This window comes from Anabrus simplex, chromosome 11 (genome assembly GCF_040414725.1).
Source record: "Anabrus simplex isolate iqAnaSimp1 chromosome 11, ASM4041472v1, whole genome shotgun sequence".
NCBI classification, from domain to species: Eukaryota; Metazoa; Arthropoda; class Insecta; order Orthoptera; family Tettigoniidae; genus Anabrus; species Anabrus simplex.
This window is the reverse complement of record NC_090275.1, coordinates 55383333-55397039: the sequence shown is the minus strand read 5'-3', so window position 1 is coordinate 55397039 and position 13707 is coordinate 55383333. Positions and strand designations below refer to the sequence as shown.

Sequence of the window (13707 nt, the reverse complement as noted above, 5' to 3'; positions counted from 1 at the left end):
CTACAATCTGTATAAAAATCAGTCTGCAGTAATAAGAATTGAGGGCTTTGAAAAAGAAGCAGCAATCTAGAAACGAGTGAGGCAAGGACGCAGTTTGTCCCCCCTCCTTTTCAGTGTTTACATAGAACAGGCAGTAAAGGAAACCAAAGAGGAATTTGGAAAGGGAATCACAATCCAAGGAGAGGAAATCAAAACCTTGAGATTTGCCGATGATATTGTTATTTTATCTGAGACTGCAGAAGATCTCGAGAAGCTGCTGAATGGTATGGACGAAGTCTCGGGTAAGGACTACAAGATGAAAATAAATAAATCCAAAACAAAAGTAATGGAGTGCAGTCGAACGAAGGCAGGGAATACAGGAAATATTAAATTAGGAAATGAAGTCTTAAAGGAAGTAGATGAATATTGTTACTTGGGTAGTAAAATAACTAATGATGGCAGAAGTAAGGAGGACATAAAATGCAGATTAGCACAAGCAAGGAAGAGCTTTCTTAAGAAAAGAAATCTGCTCACTTCAAACATTGATATAGAAATTAGAAAGATGTTTTTGAAGACTTTTGTGTGGAGCGTGGCATTGTATGGAAGTGAAACATGGACGATAACTAGCTCAGAAAGAAAGAGAATAGAAGCTTTTGTAATGTGGTGTTACAGAAGAATGCTGAAGGTGAGATGGATAGATCAAATTACAAATGAAGAGATACTGAATCGAATTGGTGAGAGGAGATCGAATTGGCTAAATTTGACGAGAAGAAGAGAGAGAATGATAGGACACATCTTAAGATATCCAGGACTTGTTCAGTTAGTTTTTGAAGGAAGTGTAGTTGGTAAGAATGGTAGGGGTAGACCAAGGTATGAATATGACAAGCAAATTAGAGCAGATGTAGGATGCAGTAGTTACGTAGAAATGAAAAGGTTTGCATAGGGTGGCATGGAGGACTGCATCAAACCAGTCTATGGACTGATGACTTAAACAACAACAACAACAACAACAACAACAACAACAACAACAACAACAATCTTAATGAGAAACCAGCTTGGCATAACAGAATAAATAAATTAAACAAAGCAAATTATATTACCAAGACTACATACAATATAAATAAATAATAAAAAAATAAAAAAATTAAAAGAACCAAAATTAAGACATAAAACAGTCACACAGCCAGAAATAACTTACGCTACTGAAACCATTTTTAATACAGCCAGAACACACAAAATACTAAAGACAGAAAGAAGAATAATTAGAACATGCATAAATAAACAGTATCAAGTTAATGGACAATGGAGAATACCTTCAAAGAAAACAGTTTATAAAGAAATTGATCTAGGATTGAGCACGATTAGGAAAAAACATATATCATTCTTTGGACATCTTATCAGAACACCAGACGACAGAATTAGCAGAAGAATAACTGAAACATTATGGAATAGCAAGACCAAGATTAAATGGAGCACGAGAATTAAGGAGGATATTAAAGAACTACAAATAATAATAGACGATCTCAAAACCAAAACAGAAAAAAGTAAGACACCTCAAGACACACACACCAGGCTACAGACCAAGATCAATAAAAGGTCTAATGTGAGGGTATTTCAACAGAGCAAAGGAAGGCAGCATCCCTCAGAATGAAAAAATATTGGGCTGATAGGAAATTAAGAAATCCTTTGTATAATTGACTTGAGTTGTCCAATGTAGGCCATAAAATGTAAAATAAAATAAAATAAATTATTATTATTATTATTATTATTATTATTATTATTATTATTATTAGGGCCTGTAAGGGGTAGTGATATGCATTCCATAACCTCTGCTACCGAAATCTCAACCTCACCTGCCCGTGGTGCAGTAACCTGTTTTTACAGATGAGGCTCTGGGGACCGAGTCATGGCGGTATAACCATTCCATCTCAGTACTGAGGAAATGCAGTACCATGCAGCTGGTTCAGAAGCTGAAAGGTGACAGACCCACCAATGAACTTACCTCCTCCTTGCCAACAACTAGTTGGGGGGCACATTTCCTTGCTTTCAAGTCTATCAAAGATACAACTGCAGAATGAAAAAACTGCTTAAAGAAAGCACTACCCCAAGTGGTAGCTCAGAAGAGACGTCCACCATTGCGTTATGCAATGCATTGGGACCTAGGATTCTGGGAAGTCCCAACATTTGCAATAAGGATGAGTCGGAGCGTCCTGGGAATCCTTCCACACTGGAGATTGAACAGAAGTATTACAGCATGAATAAGGCTAATACGTGAAAGAAATAAAACATCCTGAAGTTTGCCACATGGAATGTACGAGGTATAGCTTATAAAGAGGAACAGCTAGACGACATTTTGGCAAAAAAGGAAATCTCAATTGCCATAATATCAGAGACCAAAAGGAAACTGCAAGGCACAAAACAGACACAAAATTACCTACAGTTTTACGCTAGTGTAACTTCCGAAAATTGAGCACAAGCAGGAATAATGATTATGATACATAAATGGTTTAAATCTGCCATTACAGATTACATCTTTTGGAATGAACGAATAATAGGGATACGTCTGAAAATATCTAGGGGATACCTGTCTGTAATTGGAGTATATGCCCCAGTAGAGGGTGAAGAAGTCAAAAATGAAGTTTTCTACAACAAACTGCAACAGGTTTGGAATAAAATTAATAGGAATGATTATCTCTTATTGATGGGTGACTTCAATGCAAGAGTAGGTAATGCGAAAGTACGACATTCAATTGGCATATTTGGTAAACAAGTCTGTAACAACAACAGAATTAGATTGATAGACTTCTCCACTTACAATTAGTTAAAGGTAATGAATGGTTTCTTCAATCACAGAGACAGCCATAAATACACATGGGAGGCAAGTGGCACAAAATCAATACTAGATTATGCTATTTGCAATATCAAACTAGCAGAGATGGTTTTAGATACAACAGTTTTTCGCAGCCCAGAATTAGAAACAAAACAGACACAAAATTATCTACAGTTTTACGCTAGTGTAACTTCCGGAAATATGGGATTCATAACTTGGCCTCCTCTACCATTGTCATATTTATGTCTTGGTCTCCTCTACCACTGTCATTTTCACATCTTGTCCCATTAGAATAAAACCTCGATGGCACAGCAAGATGAAGAAACCAACAAAATAAAATACAACCTCTCTCTACAAAGTATAACTTCTTCATAATCCTAGTATTAGATGGCTCTACCACCAACGACTAGCTGAATTAAAAACTATTTTTTATTTTCCACCTTGTCGATACACTAAATTGCTTAAGGCAACTTATTGGTTAAAAGTGGTACATGTTTTGTTAATTTTAAGGACACTTCCTCTAAAACATTGATACATTGTCAATATATGAATGTTTCATCTAAACAGTGTTATATGGCTGAAGATGTTGATAATATACGAAACATGTACCACTTTTAACCCATTCCAGTCTGGGCCTTAATATCCCTAACAAACGTTCTGGACTGGGCATTTTTAACCCAGGAGAACTCGCACTGATATTTTTCGCCAGAACTCGCGCGCGGTCTTTTCGACCGCACAGAATCCATGGGCCATTATTTAATGCACAAATTATTTTTTCGAACACAATACACCGAAACGTCATATCATAGCTTTATTACACAAATGTATGTCTAATCAGCTGAGAAAATATTCTACCAGACACAAAATAAAGACATAGGGCTGGTTCTACCATCTGCTGGTAAAGTGGCTGGCAGCTGCCCGGGAGGTAAACTACCTGGAGGTGTAAATCGGCTGGTACTTTGGCTTGCGTCCAACCACCTCCGCGCAAGCGCTAGGTAGCTACCCGGAGCTAGACACCGATATACGAGGTTGGCTAGACTGATTTTCAGCGATTTCTCGCTTTCGAGTGTGGTGCTATCTATCGTCAGATGCATGAAACCCATTTCGATTGTCTTATTTCCCTGTGCTTGCGTCTGCTGATTATCACCAAAAAGCCTAATAAGGGGAGTCTTAAGAGTTATTGGCAATGATTCATGTCAAGCTTTCGTGATTTTAATCTATGATCTTCAATATCGAAACCTAATTGGGATTAAAATCTCGAGATTACATTTTCTTACGCCAGTTATAACCTGTCATGCAAGGCAGCGTTTTTGAAAGGTATTCTCGTAGTAGACTGGTCAAGTCGCTCGCTCCGTAATAGAAGGTACGCAGGTTTTCATCGTATTTCTAATTTACATTTTAAAGTGTATTTTCGTTCCCTGCCGTTGTTCTTAACTGTTTTTTACGCGCTTCCATATATGTATATACACACATCTTCTTTACGGACTTATTGCCTTTGAGCATTCTATCTGCAGGCTTCTGTGAATTAAGTATCTCCGCGATGCTCTATTTGCAACTAGTTCTGTGACCTCGTTTAGTTCCAGATGCTTCCATTTATTGATAAAGCATTTCGTTTTAATTTTTAACTTAATGAAGATAAAGTTGGAAGGTACTGTAAATGTAAAGAACTAATCGGGATAAATATCCATTCATAGGAAGAGGAATTCGGGAATGGAATAGTTTCCAATTTCTTCGAAATAATTTACAAGCCTATGTAAACAACTAATAGGGAATCTGCTACCTGGGCGACAGTCCTATGTGCTATTAATCATAACATCACTTGCTATAGGTAGCATACATATAAAGTGATTTTCCTAGTAGACATAATATTGTGATAAGAATGTATGAAAAGAGGCACACAGATTAACACAACGCTAATAATGGAAATAAAAAAGATTCGTCATAATAAAGACTCGAACCTGCACACTGCGTATTACGAAGCGACCGTGTTAACCATTACACTACGAAAATGCTTGGATTAGGTAGGATACATACAGTAATACATATCTCGTGTCCGAAAACTGAAAAAGTAGAAAATTAAAGCCCATTTGATATGATTTCCAAATAGATTTTGATTTTACATCCTTTTAGAGTTTCTTTACGAAAGCTTGACGTATAAAATGTGTTCCCTGCGCTACCGATGCGAGAGGCTGGTGTGACCGTTGCAACTAAAGGGAAGCATTAATGTTCAAAATCCTGCAATACAATATCGATCACTGTTACAGTATAGCTTTTTTCAGTATACTAAGCTAATTTGAGTTGCATATCACCAGAAATACAGCTAATAATATTCAGCTCTCAGAACCTGCCCGGCAGGTAAAGTCTTATAGGGCCCTCGAAGTGGCCGAGAAATTACGCGCCGAGTAACGACGATTTATGCTGCCGATAGCGCTACCTGGGAGTGGTCGGACGGAAACATCCTTTTACGCGGAGGGCAAATTACGCGCTACTTTACCAGTAGGTGGTAGAACCGGCCCATATTCATTTCATTTCACTACTTTGAACATCTGTCCGTCAGAACTTATGGCTACCGATGTTTAAACATTGAACTCTGGAAATGTAAAATGCAAACAATAATAAACATTAAAGAATGAAAACCCACTCAAGACCCAATGCACCAGTCATTAGTAATTTTCATCACATATGGCTGCTTCAAAACAAATCTCGGAACTAAACACTGAGTGCAATACAGGAAAACCGTTCAGAACTTGCCAGATCTCATAAATGCTGAAGAATTTAGTCATCATACCCCTCCTCCTGTACGATTTCAACACTTCTCCGCGCACTGGACACATGATGGTCATGTGTGCTCTTTACATATGAAACGTGAACATGAAACGCATTTAGTTTTGGTTTTCCGATTCTTCTTTCTGTCACAATAAGCACAGCGACCATTGTCTGTCTGATTTACAGTCTGGTGACGTTAGCCCTCTTTTTCAATACCCAAAATCCTACGCAAACGTATCTTTACGGAACACAAACAAAAGAACAACGCCAAACGCAAGGCCTTGCGCGCTGTGGAAAAGACCGCAACTTCCGTCGAGGTCAGAGTTTTGTCCTCCCGGTAACAATGGACAACAAATTTAGATTAACTGTTACTGCACTAGCGTTGTCAACTCTCCACCGAAGGATAAGAGAAGCAAGAGTAAGACGAGATGTAAGTTCATTGCAGATTACAAGTGAATAAATGACTGTGCGGTCGAAAAGACCGCGCAGCGAGTCCTCGCGGGTTAAGGATATTTAAAATATTATATCTCTGTACCTATAGGAGATATATGCATGATTCATTTTTCTTTGTGCATGTTTGAGCATCTAATTAAACAAACGCTGTTTGTATCATGCCAACTATCACTTGAGATTTTAAAATTGTTTATATATTATACCATGTTTTGCGAATGGAAAAAAATTCTGACGGATAACTAAGCAAGTACAGTTTTCTGAAATACTGTTACATTTACCCTATTTTTCTAATCTAAAATGTGCATTGCAATTACAAAACAATAACAATAATGAGTATGATATAAAATAATAATTTTTCTAAAATAATAGTAGTAATTACAATAATGAAAATGAGAGCTCTTATGAAATTTTATTTTAATTGATAAATTTTGTCAGAAGTTACTCAAATGTAAAATTATTGTTCCAGTTATCACAAAAGACTTCTGAGAATGAGAAAATAGTCTTATAAACAGACAACTTTACTAATATGTAGACAATCTTACATATTCACTCAAAATAGGAAATACGCGGGAGCATGCGCTAGAACATAAAATAAACTCCAATCATAATGAAATGTAAGAAGCTGTTTTGAATTCATATGTCGATAATATGTTCACTTGCGCATAAATTTATAATATATCATAAAATATCGAATATATCACTTTCGTCAAGCACATGTTTGCCGCAAGAAGCCACGTCTTAGAGCTCACCGAGTGACATCATCATCATCTGATGCATGCTGGTAGAATATATCGTATATTTACTGACTTAGAGATATAAAACTACCATCTGATTAAATACTCTCGTAACTAATACATGAAGAAACATGATGTAACTACCAGAATGCGTGCATAGCTCGTTCTTGATATTTAGTGAATTGTCAAACCTTACTACGGGCTGTGCCCGCAGCGTGGCCTGAGCGCAATTTCGGCCACTGCAAGCTATGCTCGCTGTTAGACCGGAAAGAGTTAACCAATAAGTTGCCTTAAGCAACTTAGTGTATCGACAAGGTGGAAAATAAAAAACACTTAGTTATGAATCTGTTTAAGTGAGATACGGAGCATGAAGCTGATTTTATGTAATAGCTGAATTAACGCAATCAACTCCAACAGTAGAAAATGTTGAAGAGGAATGGAAACACCTAACAACCATCTTAAAACAAGCAGCCAAAGAAAGCCTTGGTACCAAAATGAAATGGCAGAGGAACAGGGGACTCAGAATATGGGATGAAAACATCAAAGAAATTATCACAGACAAATAGAAGGCCTACAGGAAGTACTATGTACCAAGAAAGATTAGGATAAAATAGAATACCACAGAACGTGAGCAATTGCAAAGAGAAGTGCACAAATACCATAGGAGGAACTGGGAAGAATTTGTATCCAATTTAGAAAATGAATTAACTGGACCTCAACCACAGACTTACAAAATTTTGAAAAATTTAAATAGGGAAACTAAAGACACGCTCAGAATCAACACAATCTCCTGCAACACTTGGTCAAAACACTTTCAAAATTTATGGTCACAGAATGTCTCACATATTGGCACTCCACTCAGACAATCCACACATCAAATGCATTACAATGGCAGAACTAGTTGCAGTCCTGAGAACATTAAAGTGCAATAAAACACGTGGGGAAGATGGCTTAAATATAGAGTTATTCAAATATTCATGTGAATCTTTCACCCAGTTCCTAAATAGAATTTGGAAAGGAGAAAACCCACCTGAAAAATGGAATAAAGCAATAGTTATACCCATTTTCAAGAAAGGTTACAAAAATGATTGTGAAAACTACAGAGGCATATGCTTATTAAAACCTGGTTATAAAATATATGCCAACATCATTAAAAATAAACTGTACAAACACTATGAGAACATTCTGGGAGAGGAACAATTCGGCTTCAGAAAGGGAAGATCTTGCTGCGACGGCTATTTAACAATGAAAATCCTTCTAAAAAAAAACCACAGGGAATTTAATGTAGAAACACATATTGCCTTTGTGGACTTCAAAAAAGCTTCTGACAAAGTAAACCGCAATACCTTACTTAATATTTTAATATCTGACCAAAACCCACAACAGATGGTACAGAACATAAGTAACCTTTACAAACATAACCTGATTTTTGTAAAGGTCAACGATAAATTATCAGGGTGGAAAACAATAAACACAGGAGTAAGATAGGGTTGCAGTCTTTCCCCTCTCCTGTTCATAATCTATATGAATGCTCTCATATGAGAATTTAGAGAAACAAGACATGGTTCCATCTGCATCAACAGAAATCTACTGCTAGACACAATATTATTTGCAGATGACTTAGTGCTGGTTGCCATCTCAGAAGATGATTTATGACCTTCAATATATAACCTAAACCTAGTCTCAGAAAAGTACTCAATGGAAATATCCCCTGAGAAAACGAAGATAATGGCTTTCTGTGGCAAGGAACCAGTAAGAAGCAAGATCTGCTTAAATAATAACATTTTGAAAGAGTAAATGATTTTAAATACCTAATTTACGAACTGTCTTTCTTTGAAGAACTGGACATACCCAAGAAAATTTCCAAATTCAACAGATGTTTGGGAATCATCAATAAAGTTTTTAGACCATCATTAGTTCAAAAACACACCCGTACAAGAATCTACAAAACCCTGGCAAGACCAGTACTTTGCTATGGAAGTGAAGCGTGGACCCTGAGGAAATGCAATGAGAGAAGAATAACTACAGCTGAAATGAAATACATGCGGCGAACAGCAGGTGTCACTAAGCGGGAACACAAAAGAAGTACAGAAGTGCTGAATGCTCTTAAAAGCAGACCTATACTGGAATACATCTATGAATACCAGAGAAATTGGCTAGAACATCTAAACAGGATGGACGGGAGGAGGATCCTCAAAGCAGTCATAAACTACTGCCCCGGTGGGAAGAGATCTCTGGGACACCCCAGGAAGAGATGGCGTGAAAATGCAAATCTTTTCTATAGACCGTAACAGTTCTTCTGTAGGACTAATACATGAAAGGATGATGATGATGATGATAACAATAATAATAATTATTATTATTAACAAAGAAGAAAAACCTCCATTAACCTAACTAAGTAATCCTATGTTGGCTAAAAAGTAAAAAATAAAATAAATAAATAATTATTAACAAAGGTGAACTTCAGTACTTCGGTAGTATTAGTCACCTTCTCTACTGGCACAATACAGATGCTGATGTCCAACTATCTTTAAATATTTAACATTCTTGTGAGAATAACAAATGACCAAATGACCACAATGATGGGATATTTCAGCCAATGACAGCTTGCACTCTGAATTCTATCTGCATTGTATAGCAAAAAACATAAAAAATAAAGAAACGATGGACTTCTATAAGCAAAAGTATAAGCTCTCATCCATCTCTGTAATCATCTTGATGTTAGGTGCTCAAGGAACCCTTCCTAAATTTTTTGTCAATGTTTGCAATACCTTTGGGCTGAATAAAGATTTCATCTATAACACTGCCATTACTGCTCTCAAGGAGTCAATCATGATCTCCAAGAACCATGCTTGCGGACCTCAGATAAATGTTTGACGTGCCTCACCCTTTTGCCTAGGTGCTCTTAACTTCATACTATCTCGTGTATCTATTATTGTTGTTCAGGTACTCTCTGTCCTTGGGCACCATTCATATTTCTGAGCTTAAAATACTAAATTTGTTTTTGGTAATACAGGAAATGTTTTGCACAAGACTTGAAATTTGGTGTGCATTAAGGATATTATTTAGTTTTTGGTGTAAGTGAAAGTTCCTTCCAGCTCCTTGATGAATGATCAGTGTACCAGTCTTCAGATCAGAGCCCCAGGTTCAATCCCCACCTGACTATGAATTTTTACTGTGTACAATTAATTCTTCAGTTTTGGGGACTGAGTATTTATATGTCATCTCAATACACTTCTCTTCACATATGCAAACACACTACACTACTAACCACCACACAAACATACTGTGGTGAATAACTCCCTTAATATAGGTTGACAACAGGCAGGGAATATGGTTGGAAAAGTGGGCAAATCCACATCAAGGGCTGACCCCAATAATTTGGGATTAAGGCCAGGAAGATTAAGTGTAAATGAAAGTTCTGATTTGCTCTTCGTCATGCATCGTTCTGTTTTATGGTCATGTGATTTTTCGTATGAAAATTCCAACCTTGTGACGCAGGTTCTTGAAGCCTGGCTGGGTGGGTGAAAAGGCAGCAACATAGTCACTGCGCTATCATGTCTCACATTTTATTATTCTTAATTAGGTAAGATCTCATGAGCCAATTTTTTGTGCAAGGTACGAGTAGTATGAGGGAAGGAAGAATAACAGGGATGCAAGAAATTTTATATTTCAGAAGGGTGGGGGAAGGAGGAAGGGGGGAATTGTGATATAAAAAGTTTGGGGATTGCTGATATATAGGATAGTCATATAAAGAACACGGACATGAAGAGGAACAGATAACAGGATAAATACATTGACAGATCAGCAACAGAATAGGGAGCACAGAAAGGGAAGACAATGGTCTTTGTTGTGGGAAGTGTAGGATAAGAACAAAGCTAGATACAGACAAGAAAAGTAGTAAGAGACAAAAAGGAAAAAAATGAACATACGTGGTAAATGATTCGAAGAACTGGGATTGGTGAAAAAAAATAATTTTATCTAGCAGGAGTTCTATGTACCGGTAAGGGACAAAAGGCTGGCGTATTTCAACACCTTCAAATACCCACAGACTGCAGTCTAACAGCAGGTGGCAATGCTGCTCCTAATCATGACTGTTTCAATAGTTAAAACAATGAGTGAACCCACTGAAGACTATGATGGCTTGAAGAGATTGTAAAAGTGATAACTCGCACAAAGGGTTTGGCAGTGCTAAACGCGGCTTTGTGTTACATAGAGCAGCAAGTGGAAGAAGCTATGCCAACCAACACTACACTTCTTTAGAAGCTATGCCAACCAACACCATACTTCTTAACAGATGGAGCTACACCGCTGCTCAAAAACGAGGCTCTATTTTAAAACAAAAGAATCTGGACAATTTCTTCAAAACCTATATTTGTGTTCCTTTTAAAACTTTGTAACGCTACCCCATATCTATAACAGGAATGTACTGTATGTATTGTTTAACTTTTCTTTAGTATTTATTGAACATTACTAAACCCTTGATTTGTTTTTATTTCTGTGTAAACCAAGTTTTTAAAAATTTGGGTAGTGTCAGCCCCAATTAGCTCAAAGTACTGGGCCTCAACTGCACAACTAGAATAGTGTAAACAGTTAATTTCTGAGACACTACTGAACAAACATCTTATGCTGTGGATGAGGGAAACCCCAATTTTTTTTACGAGTTGTTTTACGTCGCACCGACACAGATAGGTCTTATGGCGACGATAGGACAGGAAAGGGCTAGGAGTGGGAAGGAAACGGCCGTGGTCTTAATAAGGTATAGCCCCAGCATTTGCCTGGTGAGAAAATGGGAAATTAACCATCTTCAGGGCTGCCGACAGTAGGGCTCGAACTCACTATCTCCCGAATACCGGATACTGCCCGCACTTAAGCGACTGCAGCTATCGAGCTCAATAACCAATTATTGCAAACTGTTACCACATATGCCCAATAAAATCCACTTGCAGTATCATTAGCAGGACACAGGTTTCTATGGCCTGAAATCCCTAGAAATATGCATACACTTATAATTATGTGCTAATATCATCCCAACTAAAGTGACATAAAAATTGACATACGAGCAAAAGAAATTAAATATTTTCAAAAATCTGCTTAGAAAATCAGAAGCAAACTAAATTATCCACTCTTGTAACATTCTTTTGCCCTTCCTATTTTGACAACTTACTGCTTATGAACAGTTATGGGGAACAAGTTGAACAAATGCAGAAGTCTAAGTACCTTGGCAGTTGGATTACCGAGGACTTGGACCCAAATTTTGAGATCTGTGTATGAATGGAAATGGCTTGTGCTAGCTTTTTGAAAATGTGACAGAAGCTTGTAGGCACATCGGAATTTCCAGCGCTATGCATATTCAGTGCTTCTGTATGGTGCTGAAGAAGAAGAAGAAGAAGAAGAATGATCCCCAAACCCATTACCTTCAAACTTAATTTAGCCACACAATATTTCGAAGGAAAGAAATCCAAAATAACCGAACACAAACAAAATTACTCGGCATTATTGGCTTTAAAAATGTGAATAATACTCTGAGAATAGTTAACAACTATTATAGTATAGCACAGAAAAACTTCATTAAAAGTAAAATATGCGTTTATATGAGTAATATATACAGTGTCATCATGTTCACAAAAGCTAGAAATATTTGTAATTTAACTTTGCAAAAAAGAGACCAGGATAAAAATATGTCATACAAATGCAAGCCCTAATCATTAGATATCAATCATTATTAATATTAACTAGGGCATTTTACCTGCATGAGGAAAGTATGATAATGGTTCCACTTTAATAACTGAGTCTTCATGCCTCAGGTGTGTCAGGGGAAGAATTTTTTCAACAACATTCCTGAAATAGAAAAAAGATACCATTTTAAACCAGAGCATTAATGAGCTGCTTGATTAAGTGGTATGTTCTGACCTATCAGTGGAGAGATGGCATGGCATGACATTAGCAGACAAATAAGTTTGAGTGGTGTCTTTAAAAGTACAAAATATCACAATATGAAGATAAAGTTGGAATTCAAGAGAACAAATTGGAACAAATATTCATTTATATGTACTGGAGTTAGGGATTAGAATAATTTACTGAGGGAGATGTTCAATAAATTTTCAGTTTTCTTGCAATCAATTAAGAAAAGGCTAGGAAAACAACAGATAGGGAATCCGCCACCTGGGCGACTGCCCTAGAGATCAATGATGATTGATTAACTGATCTTTACTTATCAAGATGTAACTGGGACTAAAGTATAATTTCTGTCCACTATATTCCTCTTTCTCCACCCATTACAGCATTTAATCCCAGTTCCACCATATTATAATTCTTAACCAAGTCCATTTATGATAATCTGAGAACATTTTGATCTCTCCCTTGATTTTAATTCCATACTTTGTTTTTTTAATTCCATGTTTATTTGTTAAGTCAGATCATTGCAATATACAGGGTAATTCACCTAAGTTGTCCACCTCAAATGTTGTGATCTGTTAAATATATAGACATTCTGTTTTCAAATTCTGAAATTGTCTTAAGGGGCTCATAAAGTATTGTCCTATTTCTCTTGATCACATACATAATTACCGAGAAACAGGTAGCAACTTTAAAAAAAAAAAACAGGACTATACTAATTTCACCCAATAGAACATTTAAGAATAGAGCGACAAATTCAGTGATGTGCTTACTTTGCAAATCAGACGAGTAATTTAGGAGTTATTGAAGTGTTTCAAATGTGTGGGTATTAAACAGAAAACAATGCGCCACTTGCTGTGATGTCCAGTGTATTGTCCTCCTGCACGACTTACTTTTTTGTTGTTGATAAATACACATACCTTTTTTTGTTGATAAACACACATACCGAAAGTATTCCATACATAGCATAATGTGATGGTATTGTGAAGTCAAAATGTTTGATGGTCAGCCACATTCGTAAGAATAAAATTAGAAGACATGTTCACA

At 36.7% G+C, this 13707-nt stretch overlaps 1 protein-coding gene across 1 annotated transcript in view; it reads right to left on the bottom strand.

The window, feature by feature from the left end:
- LOC136883265 (terminal uridylyltransferase Tailor) overlaps nucleotides 1-13707 on the bottom strand; it is a 136056-nt gene that overhangs the window by 28622 nt on the left and 93727 nt on the right. The window contains exon 5 of the mRNA XM_067155476.2: nucleotides 12512-12603. Coding sequence (XP_067011577.2) covers nucleotides 12512-12603 — 92 coding nt within the window. The remainder of the gene's footprint in view (nucleotides 1-12511; nucleotides 12604-13707) is intronic.